This window comes from Lagenorhynchus albirostris, chromosome 9 (genome assembly GCF_949774975.1).
Source record: "Lagenorhynchus albirostris chromosome 9, mLagAlb1.1, whole genome shotgun sequence".
In the NCBI taxonomy this organism is placed as follows: domain Eukaryota; kingdom Metazoa; phylum Chordata; class Mammalia; order Artiodactyla; family Delphinidae; genus Lagenorhynchus; species Lagenorhynchus albirostris.
This window is the reverse complement of record NC_083103.1, coordinates 45,747,589-45,769,221: the sequence shown is the minus strand read 5'-3', so window position 1 is coordinate 45,769,221 and position 21,633 is coordinate 45,747,589. Positions and strand designations below refer to the sequence as shown.

General features: G+C 37.8%; 1 protein-coding gene across 7 annotated transcripts in view; it reads left to right on the top strand.

Moving 5' to 3' along the window:
- The window catches only part of ZNF143 (zinc finger protein 143), a 55,568-nt gene extending 34,231 nt beyond the window's left edge, over nucleotides 1-21,337 (top strand). For 6 of the 7 annotated variants that reach the window (XM_060159695.1, XM_060159698.1, XM_060159694.1 and 3 more), the window contains 5 exons: nucleotides 3,492-3,719; nucleotides 6,225-6,373; nucleotides 8,545-8,706; nucleotides 19,350-19,496; nucleotides 20,345-21,337. In XM_060159695.1, coding sequence (XP_060015678.1) covers nucleotides 3,492-3,719; nucleotides 6,225-6,373; nucleotides 8,545-8,706; nucleotides 19,350-19,496; nucleotides 20,345-20,428 — 770 coding nt within the window. In that variant the 3' untranslated portion in view covers nucleotides 20,429-21,337. Of the gene's footprint in view, nucleotides 1-3,491; nucleotides 3,720-6,224; nucleotides 6,374-8,544; nucleotides 8,707-18,228; nucleotides 18,334-19,349; nucleotides 19,497-20,344 lie in introns of those variants that run through there. The other variant, XM_060159699.1, reaches the window with a different exon arrangement.
- Nucleotides 21,338-21,633: the final 296 nt, after the last annotated feature.

Here is a 21,633-nt window from a genome sequence, read left to right as displayed (position 1 = left end):
AAAGATATATACACCCCTGTGTTCATTGCAGCATTATTTACAGTAGCCAAGATATGGAAGCAACCTAAGTATCCATTGATAGATGAATGGATAAAGATGTGATACACATAGGGAGTTCCCTGGTGGTCCAGTGGCTAAGACTCCATGTTCCCAATGCAGGGGGCCCGGGTTCAATCCCTGGTCAGGGAACTAGATCCCACATGCCTCAACTAAGAGTTTGCATGCCGCAATTAAAGATCCTGCATGCCACAACTAAAAGATCGTGCATGCTGCAACTAAAGATCCCACATGCTGCAACTAAAAGATCCCGCATGCCACAACTAAGACCCAGTGCAGCCAAATAAATAAATATTAAAAAAAAAAGATGTGATACACATACAATGGAATATTAGCCATAAAAAAGAATGAAATCTTGCAATTTGTGACAACATGGATACCTAGAGGGTATTAAGCTAAGTGAAATAAGTCAGACAGAGAAAGACAAATACCATATAATTTCACTTATGTGGAGCTTAAAAATAAAACAGACAAACATAAAACAAAAACAGACACATGGATAGAGAAAACAAACCTGGTAGTTGCCAGAGGGGAGGGGGTTGGGGGATGAGTGAAATAGGCGTGGGAGATTAAGAGGTACAAGCTTCCAGGTATAAAATAAATGAGTCATGGGATATACAGCATAGGGAATATAATCAATAATATTGTAATAACTTGGTACGTTGATAAATGGTAACTAGACTTATTGTGGTGATCATTTTGTAATGTATAAAAATATTGAATCAGTATGCTATACACCTGAAACTAATATTGTAAGTCAATTATACTTCAATTTAAAAAAGTATAATTTCAAGACAAAATCACAAAACAACCCCCCTCCCACCAAAAATACAAATTCATTTCCATCTTGACTGTGGTTTGGTGCCACCTAGTGGCAGTTTCTGCTCCAGCCTAAATATGAATAGGGCTGGTTCTCTGAGTTGGAATTGCCTGACATTTCCCTGCCTGGCCTTGCCCTTGTCATATCTCCCCCACAACCATTCCCCAAGATAAGAACTTTAACCTGCCCTGCTTTGAGAATGCAGGCTGGGCAAAGGACAGAAGCAATTTCAATTACTAATGTCTAAGACGTATATTACAGATTACATTAGTGATTTTATATTTGTGGTTGGTTTTACTGGTTCAGAACCATGGAAAAAGATGGAGTTAACCCAAGAAAGGTGTAAAATGAGAACAAACTGGGATATGCATATGTATACACACATAAACACATTTTAGAGAGTATATGAGTTCATACTAGTACATCCAATTCCAGCTCATCTTACAGAGCTCTTTTCTTCCCTCATTCCGTATTTGTATGTCCCTTCTTCCATAGTAAGTGCTCTAGCTTCCAACAACATTGACACATTTATTCATTGCTTAATCCTTTATTACACCTAAAATAGTTTCAGAGTTGTTTTGCCCATAGCACTACAATAAACAAGCCTACCAAGAAGAGCTGAAGATTTGTTTGCAGTTTTCCCCACTCCAGCCTGGTCCAAGACTGAGAGCATTAGTCAAATACTGTGTGTATGAGTTACTTTAATTAGTTTATTCTCCCCCTGCTACCCCCCACCCTGGCCCTGGCTCCCATACCCCTTCTAAGTGGTTACAAGTATTCATTTAAACTAAGGTTGGGGGGACTTCGCTGGTGGCGCAGTGGTTAAGAATCTGCCTGCCAATGCAGGGGACACAGGTTTGAACCCTGGTCCTGGAAGATGCCACATGCCACGGAGCAACTAACCCCGTGCGCCACAACTACTGAGCCTGGGATCTAGAGCCCGTGCTGCGCAGCAAGAGAAGCCACCGCAATGAGAAGCCCACACACCACAACGAAGAGTAGCCCCCACTCACTGCAGCTAGAGAAAGCCCAAGCACGCAATGAAGACCCAGTGCAGCCAAAAATAAATAAATAAATAAATTTATAAAAGAAAAAAAAACTACAGTTAGGTTAATTTGTTCCAGTTTGCTCTCAGTGTTAGATTCCCCCCACTACATATTAACAGTGTCTAGATATTTTATGATATTAAATAATTATTGTTAATTTTGTTATTTAAAAACATCCATCTTTTATACAATCTGAAATTTATAGATGAGATAGAATGCTATCTGGAGCTGTTTCAGAATAATCCAGGGTGGGAAGAGGGGGCAGAAATGTGTGGTGAATAAATGAAACTATATTGGCCATAAATTGATAGTTGAAGCTAGATGATTGGTACATGGGGGTTTATTGCACTGTTTCTCTATACTTTTGTGTATGTTTGAAATTTTCTATAATGAAAAGTTCTAAAAATATATGTACTGCCTACATTGTTCTCAGACTGTTTCATGGAAAAAGAATTACTTTGTATTGAGTTGTTTTTAGTGAATATTTAATAGCTTTTGATTGGATGCAAGAAGTCAACTGAAGTTAATATAAAATGTGTGTCCTTTTAGATTTACTGAAGTGTCCAAACTATGTCTCATAGACTTTTTAGAAAATCTTTGTTTATTATCCTTATAAAACCCTTAGGGTGGGATTTCCCTGGTGGCACAGTGGTTAAGACCCTGCGCTCCCAGTGCAGGGGGCCTGGTTTCAATCCCTGGTCAGGGAACTAGATCCCACATGCATGCCACAACTAAGAGTTCACATGCCACAGCTAAGGAGCCTGCCTGCCGCAACTAAGGAGCCCTTCTGCCGCAACTAAGGAGCCCATGTGCCACAACTAAGACCCAGTGTAAATAAATAAATATATATATATTTGGGGACTTCCCTGGCAGTGCAGTGGATAAGACTGCGCTCCCAATGCAGAGGGCCTGGGTTCAATCCCTGGTCAGGGAACTAGGTCCCACATGCATGCTGCAGCTAAAAGTTCGCATGCCACACAACTAAGGAGCCCACCTGCTGCAACTAAGGAGCCTTGGAGCCCCAACTAAGGAACCCGCCTTCCACAACTAAGACTTGGCGCAACCAAATAAATAAATAAAAATTTTTAGAAAATAAATAAATAAATATATTTTTAAAAACCCTTAGGGTAAGCTACATTAGTTATACTAATAATTGCATTTATTATTGCCATTATTAGTAAAGTATCACTAATGATATCTAGATTATCTAGTTACAGGTAACAATAACAGTTTCACCAAATCTTAGAGTTAATTGGGCAATAAACATCTCCATCCTTATTTTTCACATCCCTTGTAATTAAGGGGAAAGTAGTATTCAGGCATGGGATGAGACTCAGGGTGCAGACCACCTTTTGATCCAAGTTGAAACCATAGTTAAGGAGTCTTTTCTTGTTCACTGCCTCCTAGCAGGATAGAAAGGGATTTGACAGCTATTTATTTTTGCCACTAGAGGTTCCCTCTCTCTGCCCCCTCCCCCACCCCTCCCCCCTCCCCCCACCAGAAGATATGGAATGATTATGCCTTCATAGGTAAAAGTTGATTTTTTTGTATGTGTGTGCTGTTCTTAGGGGAAAAGCCATATGTTTGTACAGTCCCTGGGTGTGACAAAAGGTTCACAGAATATTCCAGTTTGTACAAACATCATGTTGTTCACACTCACTCCAAACCGTACAACTGTAACCACTGTGGGAAGACATACAAGCAGATCTCCACGCTGGCCATGCACAAACGGACAGCTCACAATGACACTGAGCCCATCGAGGAGGAGCAGGAAGCCTTCTTTGAGCCTCCCCCAGGTAAGGGTTTTTTCCAGTATGTCTATGTCTGTGTTTGAAAATCAACAGTTATGAACGTAATTTATGACTTAAAGCATTTTCTCAAATCATAAAGTTTTTCAAATAGTCACACAAACATATCATTTACAGCTGTGATAATTGCTATCAAAGAAAGGCGCTTAATGCTCTGGGATATAAGAGGGGAAGTTAGTCTAGTCTCGTAGGTCAGAGAAGGCTCCCCTGAGGAAGTGATTTTTGGAGAGATCTACAGGGTGAATAAGGGTTAACTTGGTGTAGAGTCAGGGATGTGGGGGGTTGGGGGGGTGGTAAACAGGGAGCAAAGGCAAGAGAACGATCCAAATAGAGGGATTGGCACAAGCGAAAAGTCCTGAGGTGGGAGAGAGCACAGTAAATCGGAGAGACTGAAAGAAGCCTGGCCAGCATGGCACTTCTGCTTGGGAAGGTGGTATGAAATGAGACTGCACAGCAAGTCAGGGGCAGCCTAGACTATTTGGGTGTATTAAGATGTTGGTCTTAATCATAAGAGCGGTGAAGCACTCCCAGATAACTCTTAGTTGATTCATGTGCTATTCAGTAGTGTTGTTGGAGACAAAAACATTCATTTCAATAAGGATAAACTCTTGGAAAAAATATTTTAGAGAATTAGATTCTATGATTTCAGTTAAATAAATCAGCATAGTTAAACAGGTAAAATGAAGTAGGTTTTTCTAAAACAAACAAAAAGAAACATATGTTGTCCTATTTCATTGAGTACCTCCTAAATGGAGTAAATTTGAAAATTAAAACATCTTTACCCATTCTTAACAACTAGTATTGAAGTGTTGAAAAACATTTAGGTAGGAAAAAAATGGTTGGAGAATAAGGAAAAGAACAGATCATTCACTGTCTACTCAGATAATTCCCTGGAGTTCTAATTTGTCTTTTCAGATATCAGTCATGTGATAGTAAGAAAATAACAATTCCTTCACTCTTCTATTTTTTAGTTTTTTTATTTTTGGCCACGCCACATGGCTTGTGGGATCTTAGTTTCCTGACCAGGGATTGAACCCAGGTCCCTGGTAGTAAAAGTGCCTAACCACTGGACCACCAGGGAATTCCCCCAAATTCCTTCACTCTTGAATGCTACGCTGTTTTCTAGCCAAAGCAGTGTAAGTGTGCATTGTTAGATATCACAACAGCTGCTAAATCGTTACAATTAGAAAGCAGACTTTCATGATGTCAAACTTAGGTTTAAGACTGTTCCTCTTTTAAGCTTCCTCAATCTCTTCCTTAAATGTTGATATTTCAGATTGTCAAAATTTCTTGTGTTCTAGAAGATAATCTATAATAATATACATTTTGTTAAAAAAATTAAAGTAAGATTGTTTTTCCAAGAATAAGGATGGGTTTATGTTCCTTTTCTCCCATATGGTCCCCTAGGTTTTGAACCCATTGGAATAATGGTATAATAATAAATATAATAAATAGCCATGGAACAGAACAAAAAGAAATGAAGTAATGAGTGTCATAGAGATTACACCATGATGACTATAGCTGTATGAGTGTAGGCATCAACCATAACTTTGAGAAGTACTCATCAATTAGCATATAAAGTCCTCCTTTGAAGGAAAAAAAAATATTTACCCTTTTTCTGGCATCATGAGAGGTGGAAAGCAATAGAAGAGAGGGATCAATAATCTTCCTGGTTGCCAAGTATGGCAATAATTGACTATTGAAATTGCTGTTTACTTGCTGGTTCTTTGTGAAATAAAGAAGTGGAGGGGGGCTCCTGTTCTGTTACTTACTAAATGGTTAACCTTAACCCAGATAATATGCCATTACGTTGTCTTTACACAATGATGTCACTGTGTACTCATGACTTATAATCAGTCACTTGTGTTAAAAGAGTAAGTAACTTAGTGTTAGTACGTTGTGTTTACATACCGTTCTGGTTTTGTGGTTAATGTTTATGAAGGTTGTCTTATCATTTTTAGCAGCTTCTTAAGTGACTGCAAGGACTTAGTGCATACTTGCCATGTTGGAAGGGTTATTTGCCAGTTAGTCTCCCTGTACAGTTCCCCCACTCCCTGCCCCAGCACACATGCATGGTATCACATAATTACTCCAAATAAGAGAATAAGCAAGGTCTCTCAAAATTAGAACAGTTACACTTTATGTGGAAAAGTTTGGTTTGGTCTGCTTTGATATGGTTTGGCTTTGCAAAAGAGGAGGTGGAGAGATTGGCAGGAGGTGCTGGAAGCCATTTTCATGGTTTAGAATTTAGGGACTTCCCTGGTGGTCCAATGGTTTAGACTGCACTTCCAATGCAAGGGCCTCGGGTTCAATCCCTAGTCAGGGAACTAAGATCCCACATGCCACATGGCCAAAGAAAAAAAAACATGATTTAGAATTTAATACACATGCCATTTAACTTTTGTCAGTTTTCTCTGTAACATTTAAAATCTCCTCTGTTTTCTAAACAGCTTGGTTGTTTGATCAAATGAATAATTCATTTGTTTTAAACAGGTCAAAGTGAAGATGTTCTTAAAGGGTCCCAGATCACGTATGTTACAGGTGTAGAAGGGGACGATGTTGTGTCTACACAAGTAGCCACAGTAACCCAGTCTGGGTTGAGTCAACAGGTTACACTCATATCCCAGGACGGGACTCAGCATGTAAGTACCCACCAAAAGTCAAACAAGTTAAATAATGTTTCTCTGAGCCTGGGCTTGAAAGGCAGGTTGGGTCCCAATTGAGGAAAGCCTTGAATTGGGGCACAGAGTTTGGAGTTTAGCTTGTAGGCAGTGCTGGATCTCCTGGAGGCTTTCTGGTAGCCTGTTGAAAGCGACTACCTGCAGGGAGATTAGTAAAGAGAGAAGGTTTGTGACTCTGTAGAATTCAAATGGTGTTATGGGTATTGTTCAAATGTGAGGTGGTGAAGGTCAGAACCACAGTGAAATTGAGGGCTTGAAAAGTAATAGATCCATATGAAACCCAGTTCAGAGAAGGGATAGGATTGAGAAGTCAGCAGAGGTTTGGCTGAGGTGACGAGGACATCATTAAAAGATCCTGGCAAGTCAGTGATGGGCACATCTGTAAAATTTCCAGAGTGTGACTCTCTCCCTACCTGGAATCATGGGAGTTCACTTAACTAGCTTCACAGAATTAATAGAAGAGGTATCTTGATTTCCCCAGGAAAAGCAATATAATGGCTGTTGTTCAATAGTCAAACTTTTCATTGTTTTCTAGATGCCACTAGCCTAAAATAATTCAGACTTGATTTCATTTTTAAGCTCTAGCTAAGGTTGTCTTAATAACTGGTGGAAATAGACATATGGGGTTCTTTATCCTTCTATATCTACCTCTTCCATGGAGAACTCTCTTCTTACCTGTCTCTCTCGGACCTTTACCTCCCATGATTAATTTGCCCTCTGTGTTGATAACTGTTAATGTGCTGATGTTAGCTAGAAGGCAGAACGTATTCAGGATAGGAAAATAAAAAGCACTTGTACCATCCCATTCATTCCTCTTCCCCTTACTTTTGACATCACTAATTCTACACAACACTCTTTGTCCACTGATTGGCATATAAGATTTAACATATTTACTAACACAATTTTAATTCAGCATCAACCCTAAGCCTTTTTTAAAAATTAGGTCATCACAGATAGGCTCTGTGGAGGTCATTTGATCTAACTTCCTTCCCTTCCTATACTGGAGAAATTCCCTCTACAGCAGCCCCCATATAGATGAGGCAGTTTCTCTCTGAAGAGACGGTCTGTTCCATTGCTGGATAATTTGAGGGTTTATCAGACTGAAACTTACCACTGTGTCATCCACTCATGGCTTTTCTCTGACCATATAGAATGTGTCTAATCCCTCTTCATATGTTTTAAAGCAGCTATTTTCCCCATCCCAATGTTGTATTTTCTCTAGATATAACCTTCCCATTTCCTTTAGGGATTTCTATTCCATTCCTTCGGTCAATTAAAAAACAAACATTTATTGAACCCAATGACAGATATTTTAGTAAAGTTAGTGTGGGGGGTACTGGAAGGGGGGGTATCGTAGTCTAGTAGGAGAGGGACGTTCCTAAAATGAAAAATAATTTCTCATAATGATGGGTATATAATCGACAGGTATGTAAAGTGTTGTGGCAACCTGGAGGAAGGGGTAAATGATGCTTCCTGAAGGAATCTTGGAGGCCCTTGTAGAGAATGGCCATTCAGCTAGATCTTGAAGAATTTTTATGAGTTAGCCAGGCAGAGAGTGAAGGAAAGGGCAAAGTCACAAAAATATAACAGAATATGACAGTCCCGGGGATGCAAATGATCTGTTGTGGCTGGAGTGCCAGATTTGTGTGCTGGTTTGGAAGTAGTGAAAGATGAGTCTGGAGAAGCTGTTTAAGGCCAGATGATGAAAGGTCATGAGTGCCATGTAAGAAGTCTGAACTGTAGTGATGGGGAGTCACTGGGGATTTGAGCAGGGAGCATAATGAAATTTGTTTGTTTTTTAGAAAGGTGACAAGGTAGAGGATGATTAGGGACGGGTTAGACTAGATATTTGGAAAGACATTGTATTGTAGAAAATTAGATGGGAGAAAAATAGGGGTCTAAATTGGCAGTAGAGATGGAGAGGAGTAAATGCATTTAAGGAATATTCAGTTTTTCCAATAAAGATATTAAAAAAAAAAAGCAATATGCAGTTTTTCTGATGACCTCTTTCCATTGTAAAATGCTTATCTGCTCCCAGAGTAGACTTATACAAGGATTAGGCCTAGCCCTTAATAAAGACTGCCAGATAAAACAAGAAACATTGCCTGATTGTAAAATGCATTGTATTGCAGGTGAACATATCTCAAGCTGACATGCAGGCCATTGGCAATACCATCACAATGGTAACACAGGACGGAACGCCCATCACAGTACCTGCTCATGATGCAGTCATCTCCTCAGCAGGAACACACTCTGTTGCTATGGTTACCGCTGAGGGTACAGAAGGGCAGCAGGTAATTGCTTTTTTCTTTTATATCAGTCAATACATATGTCAATATCAAAACCGTTACATAGATGTACAGTGTGATATAGTGGTTAAGCACACAAACCTCAGATTGAATCCCAGTTTTACAACTTCTTAGCTACATAACCCTCTGAGTCTCAGTTTTTCCTCATCTGTAAAATAGGAGTGATTATTGCATCTACCCCATGAGGTTAATAGAAGGATTAAGCAAGATAATGCATATAAAGTAGTCAGCCCAAGTATATATTAAGTGTTCATTAATGGTTGCTCTTCCTATCATCATTATCATCATCAGATACTTAGAAAAAAAATTCATTTGCAAAATTTAATTTTTTGAATATGTAATATATTCACATAATTCAAAAGTCAAAAAGTATATACAGATAGGCAGTAAAAAGTCTTCTTTCCACCCCTGCCCCCATAGAGATAATCCACTTTTATCAGTTTCTTGCGTAATTTTCCCAACAACTCATTAAGCATATACAAACAAATACAAATAAAGTCATCTTCCCCTCCTTCCCTTTTTATGATAGTAAATTCTATACTCGTCTTCACCTTTTTTTTTTTTAACCTTAATAATACATCTAGGAAATCTTTCTATTTCATTTTATAGAGAGTTTCCTCTTTTTTTTTTTTTTTTCCTGCCATGCAGCATGGCTTGAGGGATCTTAGTTATCGTAGTTCTCCAACCAGGGATTGAACCCGGGCCCCGGCAGAGAAAGCACCGAGTCCTAACCACTGGACTACCAGGGAATTCCCTCCTCATTCTTTTTTTAAGCTATATCATATTCCACTGTATTGGACATGCCATAATATATTTAAAGTCTTTTGCTGTTTCAAACAACACATAACCTTGTGCACATGTGATTTTGCATGTGTGTGAGTACATCTGCTACTAGATAAATCCCTAGAGTGGAATTGCTGGGTGAAAAAACATATGCATTGGTAATTGTGATAGATATTCCCAGACTTCCTTTCTAGGGTTATACCCATCTACATTCCTAGCTGCAGCCTTTGAGAGTGCCTCCTCCCCTTCTGACAGTCAATATAGTGGTAAAACCTTTGGATTTTTGCCAATCTAATGTATCTCTTTGTAGTTTAATTTTTCATTTCTTTTAAAATAAATGATATTGGTTAATAACATTTAAAAACCCTTCTTGTGCTATGCTGAAGGCAGTGCGGGGTTTCACTGCAGCTGCCTTACCCTGTTCAGTGAAAAACTCTGTAAGTTAGTAGCTGTCATTCTTCCTAAATTCGGTTATAGATTCAATACCATCACAATAAAAATTCCAGCAGGAATTTTTGAAGATACAGATAATCCGATTCTAAAATTTACATGAAAATACAAAGGACCTAAAATAGCCAAAACAGTCCTGAAAAAAGGAACAAAATTGAAGGTTTTCTACACCTTGAAATAGAAAACTCAGAATCATAAAGCTTCTAGAAGAAAAGTGAATGTTTTTGCAACCTTAATGTAAAAATTTCTTAGGATACAAAATGCACTAATAATAAATTTTTTTCTTTTCTGATAAATTGGACTTCTTCAAAATTAGTTCTGCTCACCAAAGACAATGTAGTAAAAGATTAGATAAGCCCCAAACTGGGAAAAAAATATTCACACTATATCTGACAGTGGACTTGTATTGAAAATATATGACAAACTTCTATAAATCAATAATAAAAAGGTGAACAACCCGTTAAAAATGAGCAAATCAGGGGCTTCCCTGGTGGCGCAGTGGTTGAGAGTCCACCTGCTGATGCAGGGGACATGGGTTCGTGCCCCAGTCTGGGAAGATCCCACATGCCGCGGAGCGGCTGGGCCCGTGAGCCATGGCCGCTGAGCCTGCACGTCCGGAGCCTGTGCTCCGCAACAGGAGAGGCCACAACAGTGAGAGGCCCGCACACCGCAAAAAAAAAAAAAAAAAAAAAAAAAAAGATCAAATCATCTGATTGCTTATTTGAACAGACCCCTCACAAAAAAAAGGTACATGAAAGGCAATAACACAAAAAAGTGCTCAACATCTTTAATCATCAAAGAAATGCAAGTTAAAATCACAAAGAGACACCATTTCAGACACAGGGAAACGGCTAAAATAAAAAAGACAAACAAAACCAAATGTTGGCAAAGAAATGAAGCAACTAGGACATTCAACACACTAGTGAGAGTATAGAATGTTACAACCATTTTGAAGAACTGTTTGGCAGTTTCTTATGAAGTCGAACATACCTCTACTCTATGACTCAGCAATTCCTTCTAGAATATATACCATATGATTCCACTTACACGAAATCCAAGAACAGACAAGACGATCCATGGTGACAGAAATCAGAAAGTGCTGCTTGGCTGGGGAGGAAATTGATGGAATGAAATATGAAGGAACTATTCTACATCTTGTTTTAAGTGGTGGTTTCACAGTTGTATCTAACTGTCAAAACTCAACAGAACACCTAAGATCCATGCATTTTTATTGTTTCTAATTTTACCTTATGCCCAAACAAACAAAAAACGCAGCCACTAGCTTTCAGGCTGTCTTATGGAATGGTCCCACCTAATCAGTTTGCAGTCATTTCCGTGGCTCTGGGATTCTTGGATGGGTTTATAGCCCAGCTTGGGTAAATACACCTTGTACAGTTGCAGGTCTGGAAAGATAGTGACCCTAAAGCACACATTCTTATGTAGCTTATCTGTAGCCTGTGAGCTAGAAAAGTTCTCAAGAGAGAAGGCTTTGAGGGCTAGAATGAAGCCAGGCAGCTTCCAGCAACTAGGGATATCACAACAGGGATGGGGTTTCACTTGAGGACCTGCTGCTGCTACTGTTCCTTCTGCTGTTAACTACATGTGGGCCATCGGGCAAAAGTTGGCTATCCACTGGGGTGTTTGGACCCCACCTATGAATTATCTGTAACACTTAAATTGGTTGTAACCATTTCTTTACATGCATGGGAAGAAAGTAGTCAGTCCTTCCCTAAGTCTTTTTTTTTTTTTTTTTGGTCGTTAAGGTAATTGCATTTCTGAGACTCATTTTTCCAGGTGCCTTTGGAAGCCTAGTTAGCAGGTATAGACTAAAGAGTCAGTGCTTTCCATCTATTTTAGTTAGTTAATTTCAGATTACAAAAGTAATACATATTCCCAATGGAATAAAATAGAGAATCTGGAAATAAACCCTCACATATATAGTCAACTAAATTTTGACAGTCAGAATTTGATCTTTCAGTGGGAAAGGGCTTTTCATTTGTCTTTTCAACAAATGGTGCTGGGAAACCTGTATATCCACATGAGAAAAAATAAAGTTGGACCCTTATCTTATACCATATATAAAAATTAGCTCAAGATGGATTAAAGACCTAAACTTAAGAGCTAAAACTATGAAACTCTTAGAATAAAATAAGTGAAAATCTTCATGATCTTATTTCTTATGTATGATACCAAATGCACAGGCAATGAAAGAAAAAATAGATAAATTGGATTAGGAGATTATTTCTTACATATGACACCAAAATGATAAGTGATGAAAGAAAAAAATTAATTGAACTTCTTCAAAATTAAAAACACTTGGAAGTTCCCTGGTGGCCTAGTGGTTAGGATTCCAGGCTTTCACTGCCGTTGCCCTGGTTCAATCTATGGTCGGGGAACTGAAATCCCACAAGCCACGGGGAACGGCTAAAAAAAAAAAATTAAAAACACTTGTGCATCAAAAGCCACTACCAAGAAAGTGAAAAGACAATCTACAGAATGAGGGAAAATATTTGCAAATCATACATCTAGTAAGGGATTAATATCTAGAATATATATATATATTTTTTTAGGATTTTTTTGATGTAGACCTTTTTTTTTTTTTGATGTAGACCATTTTTAAAGTCTTTATTGAACTTGTTACAATATTGCTTCTGTTTTGGTTTTTTGGCTGAGAGGACTGTGGGCTCTTAGCTCCCCGACCAGGGATCGAACCCTCACCCTCTGCATTGGAAGGCGAAGTCTTAACCACTGGACTGCCATGGAAATCCCTAGAATATATTTTAAAATAATAAAATAAAATAATAATATTATGAGGGGGAAAATATCTAGACTATATAAAGAATTCCTATAACTCAACAAGAAAAAAGCAAGCAAACGAATTTAAAAATGAGTGAAGGGGACTTTCCTGGTGGCACAGTGGTTAAGAATCCGCCTGCCAATGCAGGGAACACAGGTTCGAGCCCTGGGCCAGGAAGATCCCACATGCCGTGGAGCAACTAAGCCCATGCACCACAACTACTGAGCCTGTGCTCTAGAGCCCGCGAGCCACAACTCCTGAGCCCGTGTGCCACAACTACTGAAGCCCGCACGCCTACAGCCTGTGCTCAACAAGAGAAGCCACCACAATGAGAAGCCCACACACTGCAACGAAGAGTAGCCCCTGCTCGCTGCAACTAGAAAAAGCCCACGCGCAGCAACGAAGACCCAACACGGCCAAAAATAAATAAATTTTTTAAAAAAGTGAGTGAAGAACTTGAATAGACATTTCTCCAAGAAGATTTACAGATGGTCAATTAGCACATGAAAAGATATTCAACATCATTATCATTAGGGAAATACAAATAAAAACCACAATGAGATCCCACTTCACCTACATTAGGATGACCGTTATCCAGAAAACAGAAAATAACAAGTTTTGGGGATGATGTGGAGAAATTGGAACTCTTGTGCATTGTTCATGGGAATGTGAAATGGTGCAGCTGCTGTGGAAAACAGTGTGGCAGTTCCTTAAAAAGTTGAACATAGAATTACATATGATCCAGTAATTCCACTTAAAGGTATCTACCCAAGAGAATTTGAAACTAGAGACTCAAACTAAAAGTCAGCTATTTACCTTGGTGTTAAAATAACCAGTCTCAACATTTAAGACTATTTACTTCATCATTTTTTCTCTGTGTATGCATATGTGAACAAAGTTAGGATTATAATACAATTTTGTATGCTTGTCATCCACTTAACACTACATCCTGAGTACTTTCTCATATCAATTAAGTGTTCTTTTTTTAATATTTTATTTATTTATTTATTTATTTCGTTGTGCTGGGTCTTAGTTGCGGCAGGTGGGCTCCTTAGTTGCAAGCTCACCTTTTCCTTAGTTGCGGCTCACAGGCTTCTTAGTTGCGGCATGCATGTGGGATCTAGTTCCCTGACCAAGGGTTGAACCCGGGCCCCCTGCATTGGGAGCTTGGAGTCTTAACCACAGTGACATCAGGGAAGTCCCTAAACATTCTTTTAAAAGGATTTTTAATATTTACAAAATAATCCATAAAATGGATATACATAACATTAACTCATTCCACATTCATAAATTGTTCTGCAAGCCCCTTGATTATTTTCATAGGAAACAAATTCTAGACATGGAATTATTAAATTAATGGTATGAACTATTAATTATTAATGGTACGAACTATTTTAAGTTTCTTGCTACATATTGCCAAATTATTTTCTGGAAAGTTTTAGCAATCATGCCATGGATCTAAAAGTGTTCTTGTTTTCACTGTATTCTCATTAGGATTAGCATTAGGATTTTTTTTATATATTTGCATAATTCACAAGCCAAGGATAAATTATATTTTTACTTTCATTTGTTTGGTGAGGTTGAACATGTTTTTCATATTAGCCTGAAATCTGTTTTTTTCTTCATTGAGGTAAAATTTATATACAGTGAAATGCACAGGTTTTTTGTTTGTTTGTTTGTTTGTTGGGTTTTTTTGGCCACAGCACGCTGTTTGTGCGATCTTAGTTCCCCAACCAAGGATTAAATCCGGGCGCCTGACAGTGGAAGCACAGAGTCCTAACCACTGGACTGCCAGGGAATTCCCTGCACAGATCTTAAATTTACAGTTCAGTGAGTTATTAAACATACACACCCATCCCATCCCAAACAGGATCTAGAACATTTCTATCACCCCAGAAAGTTCTCTTGAGACCCCTTCCAGTCAGTCTCCACCTAGTTATTCTGATTGTATTATTTTGTTTGTTCTTAAACTTTGCATAGTGGAGCCAGAGTATGAACTCTTCTGTTTTGGGGTTTTTTCTTTTAACATAATATTTTGGAGATTTATCCATGTTCTTGTTTATAACATCAGTTCATTGTTTTTTATTGCTGAGCAGTATTCTGTGGTAGGAATATATCACAATTTGTTGATAGATTCTCCCCTTGATGAACATTTGGGATGCTTCCAATCTTTGATTATTGTGAATAAGGTGGCGGTGAAAATTCTAGTACAAGTATATTTGTACACATATGGTCTCATTCTCTTAGCTAAATACCTGTTAGTGGAATTGCTGGGCCATGGAGTAGAGGTATATTTAACTTCATGTGAAAGTGCCAAACAGTCCTCCAAAGTGGTTTGACCATCATACACTCCCACTAGCAATGTATAAGACTTCTGTTTGTTTCACAGCATCAACATTTTGTGTTGTTACTTTAAAAAATTTTAGCCATTCTAGTGGATGTGAAATGATATATCATTGTGGTTTTAATTTGCATGTAGGTTGCTTAATTTCTTAATATCTGGTACTTCTCTAGATACCTGTTCTTTTTTTTTTAATAAGGAAATGTGTTTTCTTTTTTTTTTAAATAAATTTATTTTATTTTTGGCTGCATTGGGTCTTCATTGCTGTACACGGGCTCTTTAGTTGTGGAGAGCGCAGGCTTCTCATTGTGGTGGCTTTTCTTGTTGCGGAGCACAGGCTCTAGGCACGCAGGCTTCAGTAGTTGTGGCACGCAGGCTTAGTAGTTGTGGCTAGCGGGCTTAGTTGCACTGCGGCACGTGGGATCTTCCCAGATCAGGGCTCAAACCCATGTCCCTTGCTTTGGCAGGTGGATTCCTAACCACTGTGCCACCAGAGAAGTCCAAGATACCTGTTGTTCTTGATTTTTAATTTAAATCTGTTACGGTCAGAGAACATATTCTGTAAGATTTCATTATTTTGAAATTTGAGACTTGTTTTCCCTGTGTCTTTCATTGATTTCCCATTATATTCCATATGTATTTGAAAAGAATGTGTGTTCTGCACTTGTTGGGTGTAGCATACTACACATTAGGTTAAGGTGGTTGATAGTGTTGTTCAAATATTCTATAACCTTATTAATCATTTCTGTATTTGTTCTAGTTACTAAGAAAAAGGAATTAATACCTCCAACTATGATTGTGGATTTGTATTTCCCTTTTAGTTGTTAGGGGTTTTTTTACTTCCAGTATTTTAAATCTCTGTTATTAGGTGCATACATATTTCATTTTAATTCCTCAAATAACTTCCTAATTATACCCTTCTGTGTTACTTTTTTGTGGTTGCTCCAGGGATTAAAATGTGCATCCTTAAGGTATTGAAGTCTACTTAGACTTAACATTGTACTACTTTACATAAAATCTAAGAACCTTGCAACAGTATATTTTCATTCATGCCCCTACTCTTTGTGCTGCTGTAATATATTTTACATTTACATGTTATAACCCCGGCAATGCAACATTATATTTTAGCATTAAACAGTTAATCTTTTAAGTAAGTTATAGGACGACAGGAAACATAATATTTTATACTTACCCACTAATTTATCATTTCCAGTGCCTTTTATTCCTTTCTGTACATTTGAGTTTCCATATGGAATCATCCCTTTGGCCTGAAGGATATGCTTCAGCATTATTTGTAGTGCAGATCTACAGTGACAAATTCTGTTTTTGTTTATTTGAAAATATATTATTTCACCCTTCTTTTTGAAACATTTTTGTTTTGAAGGATATTTTTGCTAGATATGGAATTTTTGGTTGGCAGTTAATTTTTTTCTTTCAGCACTTTAAATTGTCTCTGTCCTTCATTGTTTCTGATGAGAAATCTGCCATCTTCATATCATTGTTCCCCTGTATATAATATATCAGTTTTTCTCTGGCTATTTTCTAGATTTTTTTAGCAATGTGATTATGGTGTGATTTTCTTTGTATTTATCTACTAGGTTTCTTTTATATAACTATAAGACAATATATATAATATTATAAAACATTATATAATATTTTGTAGGGTATTTGTTTTTTACCAGATTTAGGAAAAGTCTGGCCATAATTTCATCAAAAGATTTTATTCTGCCTCATTCTGTTTCTCTTTTCCTTCTCGGTCTCTAATTATATGTATATTAACTTGGTATTGTCCCACAAGTTGCTGGGGAGCCATTCTTTTTTTTTTTTAATCTTTTTTTCTTGGTTCTTCAGATGGATAATTCCTATTGATCTTAGAGTTCACTGACCTTTTCTTTTGACATCATCATCTTCTATTAGGCCCATTCAGATAATTTTAGATATTCTCATTTTTGATTGTAGAATTTACTTTTTCTTATAGTTTTCATTTATTTACTGAGATTTCCTCTTGTATGCATTCCATAAACCTTTTAACATATTTATAATAACTGTGTTAAAGTCCCTGTTTACTAATTCTAACGTTTTGGTCATCTCGTGGTCTGTTTCTACTGACTTCATTTTCTCTTGACTCTGGGTTACATTTTCCTCTTCTTATGTGTTGTAATTTTTTTATTGTATTCTGAACATTATGGATGATACATTATAGAGATTCTTAATTTTGTTATCTTTCTCTGAAGAATGTTCATTTTGCTTTGTCAGGTAGTTAAGTTACTTGTAGAGGCTGGATTTTATACTTTATTAAAGTAGTTCTGTTTTAGTTTTGCCATTTAGTCTCAGGGTGAATCTTCAGTCCTGGGATACAATCTTTACTCCTAAAGTGTGGCTCTTAGGGTTTCAATGGAAAGCCTGAGGTATTTTCCAAACCCTTCTAACTTGGTGGGATTGAAGTTCTAAATCCTGTCTGTCCCGTGGTATCGCTGAAATCTCTTCTCAGCTTTTCAGCCTTCTAGCTGCTGCTTTCTACCAGATTTATTGGAACCCCCCCCAACATGTTTGCAGTTCTGAGGTCTTAAAGAATTGAGGGGAGTTTATACACAGGTTTGGGAGCCCCTTTCCCTCTGGTTTTCTCCTTTCTAGGATATCCCTCTCAATACATAGCCATTCTGGCAGCCATAGACTCCATTATCTCTGATAGCTTAAGTTGCCCTGTGCTGCTCAGACTGGTGAGTACCCTCAGTGGAAAAGCTATTTAAACATAGATGTGACCCAGTGTGGTTCTCTTCTTTTAAGAATCCCCTCCATTTCCTGCCTGCTTTTCATCATTCACCACTGCCTTCAAATGGTTGCTTTTTTATATTTTTTTCCACACTTTATGATTGTTATCTGCAGGAAGGGTTAGTCCAATATAAGCTATTCCCCCACTGCCATACTGAAATTTGTTGCTGGACTATGGAACATTACTGGAATTGATCCAAGCTGAATATCTATTAGCTCTAAAATCTAGCATTTTTAATGGATTAATGGCCAAGTAAAATAGTAGTTTCAGTTTTTAACTTATTCTTTCTCTGAGTTTGGCTGGACAAAATTCTTAAATATATAACAGAAGTAATTGATGCCATTTTCTTTGTTATCCACATAGCAAAAGCTATATTTGTGGTTTAAGAGCCACAAAAGCACTTTTAACCACTTTGACTAGATGCTTCAGGAACAAGATGGAAAGATTCCATGGAATCTAAAAGAGGAAGTGAGTATAACAAGATGTGTTGCTTCAACTTCCCTGGCGGTCCAGTGGTTAGGACTCTGTGCTTCCACTGCAGGGGTCATGGGTTCGATCCCTGGTCAGAACTAAGATCCCTCAGGCCATGGTGAGCCCCGCCCCCCAAAAAAAGATAGTTGCTATTTTGTCAGTAATGGTACTGGTACTTTGTTTTCCTAGTTAATGGAAATCTTTTTTTTGTTGTTTTTTTTGGCAGCACCATGCAGCTTGCTGGGATCTTAGTTCCCTGACCAGGGATCGAAACTGGGCCCTTGGCAGTGAAAGCACCGAGTCCTAACCACTGGACCGCCAGGGAATTCCCAATGGAAATCTAACTTTATTTTTAATTCTTTTGTCTTATTTTTTATTTTTAAAATTTTTAATTGTTTTTTATTTATTTAATTTTTAATTTTTTTATGGAAATCTAATTTTAAATGCAACAGATAAACAGGAGAAAATAGTATATCTACCAATGATCCAAACTCGGGAATAAATAGACATATGAGGTGTGAATTAGTCCACGTGTGTAACTTCCCAGGCAGCCTCTTAGGGATAATAGAATCTAGGCACAGTCATGTCTCTCCTGGTTAATGGAGCCTGACATAGTGAATCCACTTTTTCAGTGTCCTCTACCCTGTTTTGCCATTGGCTCACTTTATAACCTTAGATACGTCCCGTCTATCTGAGCCTCAACTTGTTCAAATAAAAAAGAGGAGTCCATGGGAATTCCCTCGTGGTCCAGTGGTTAGGACTGCTGCTTCTCACTGCCAAGGGCCCGAGTTCAATCCCCGGTCAGGGAACTAAAATCCCACAAGCTGCGTGGCACAGCCAAAAAACAAAAAGAGTCCAGAATAGACAATATGTAAGGTCTTTTCCAGCTTTAGGCTTCCACAAGTGTATGGTCAGAAGGGAGGTTTTCCTTTTGAATTTGAAGACAGTCCCTGTGTTAAATGGATTTTAACCTATTTAAATCATAGTTTTAATTTTTCTGTGTATTTTTTAAGGTTGCAATTGTGGCTCAGGACTTGGCAGCATTCCATACTGCATCATCAGAAATGGGGCACCAACAGCATAGCCATCACTTAGTAACCACAGAAACCAGACCTTTGACCTTAGTGGCAACATCCAACGGCACCCAGATTGCAGTTCAGGTGGGTACAATGGCAACTGTCCTCCATTGACAGCAGTGCTGCTCAGCTCTCAGCCTTGTACTCTCTGCTTTATGCGTAACCTTCACAGAGGCAGGGCACAGAATCATCTGTATTACTTAGCCACATTAAGGAAATTGCTGCGTTTGAAGTAGACTCAGACTAAAACTTTGTTTTCTACCATCCTTGTATATTCTAGGGGAATTTATAACAAGAAAAATAAAGCTCCTGGTATATATATATATACCTGTGTGTACCTGGCCAGCTATCTTTACTCTCAGAATAAAAGTCTAATTAGGCAGGATTCTATAAAGCACTTAAGAGTTATTCCTTGGAAATGAACCTCCTGTAAACATAGACCCCAAGTTAGTCCTCTGAGAATCACTGCACAGCTGTATTTTATGGTGGGAAATGTCAGAAGACTGTGAAGAACACATTCTCTGGGAAGTCACTGCATTCAGGCAGAGAATCTGGAATGCGAGGTGTAGATTACCTTTCCTTGGGAAGATTTTTTTTAAAATGTATTTACTTGGAAAAGGGTTAGAACATACTCAGGAAAATGTCAGCTATTGGTTTTAATTTAGTTTATGGGCATAAAAGCTAAAGACTCAGGAAGCTCTCTATCTCCACTGGAAAAGATGAGCATCTTTTGTTCCTTGCATGCGTGAAGGTTTATCAAAATCCTAAATAAAGAAACTGCATCCCCAGCAGGAATTTGTTTTTATGTTTTGTGGATCAGCAGTAGTACCTTAACAAGCCCAGGTGTCAGAGTTACAGAGAGAAATTTTACTTCTGGTATGTTATATTTCTTTGGCATCTTGACTGTGGTTTTGTGTATGTTCCTGTTTCAGCTTGGAGAACAGCCATCTCTGGAAGAAGCCATCAGAATAGCGTCCAGGATCCAACAAGGAGAAACGCCAGGGTTGGATGATTAATCCTCAGAACAATGGAGCAATAAAGGAAGAGGAGCCTTTCATCTTCAGGCAGCAGAGATCCATGAAGCCCGGGCCCAGGAAAATTAGAAATTTTTCATTCCTGAAACACTGTACACATTTTTATGCAAGAGTGGAGAACAATTTATTCTTGACACTTTTGTGTATATAACCCTTGGAAAAGATTTCCCAAACTGATTCATTGTGTACAAGGAAGTATGAAGTTAGGGTAATACAGTAAATTTTTATGTTACTCTTTTATCAGATTGCAAAATCCTAGAGTCTACATGCAAGACCAGTGAAGTCTTATGGAGACTTATGATGGATTTTTAACTTACTGTGAAAAATTAAAGGCTGTATCTAAAATGTCAAAGGTTCTATACATCAAACAATCATAATTCCAAAAGCCATCATGGATAATAAAGGATGTAAAGCCTTCACATATTTCCCTCAGCTAGTAGAGTGTCTGCAGTTTTTGTTCTACTGTATACTTGTCCATTTTTATTTGTATCTTACGGTTTGAAGACTATTCATTATAGTTTTCCATCCCTGTTAACTAACAGCTCTTCAAGCTGAAGTGCTAATTGTATTAGCATTACATTGGATTATATATAAAATTACAAAGTTTGGTTATTTAAAATTAAAAAGTTAAATCCAGTACTTTGGTTTTGTTAAAGATTTTCCTTAGCGTTCAGTTTCTTGTTACTGTTTTTTAAAAATAATAAACTATCAAAGTTTGACCACAGGCTGGAGCCCGGGATAATAGTGCTGTAATTGGAAATGGCTTTACTCTGAAAATTAGGTTAGTGGGTTGGTGTAAATTATTTATTTTTGCTTATGTACTTTTGTTTTAAAGCTTATTTACCCTAAAGTTTATTATTAATTTTGAATACAGCAATTTTTTAAATGTTACCTTTATATTTGTTTCATTAAATTGGTATGGAGGTGGGGGGAAGTGTTGTAGAAAATACCACGAACATAATAAAATACAACACATATATTGAGAGTATATTGTGTATCAAGCACAAAATAAGTACTTTTCCATACATTTTTATCTACTCATAACAATTTTGTGAGATATGTGGGATTTACTACTCCTGTTTGTACATAAGGAAGCTGAAGGTCCAAAGAGGTTAAGTGTCTACCCAGGCCTTACAGCTGTGGTGAGGCAGGGCAAAGACTTAAGAACCCAGACTTTGTGACTCCCA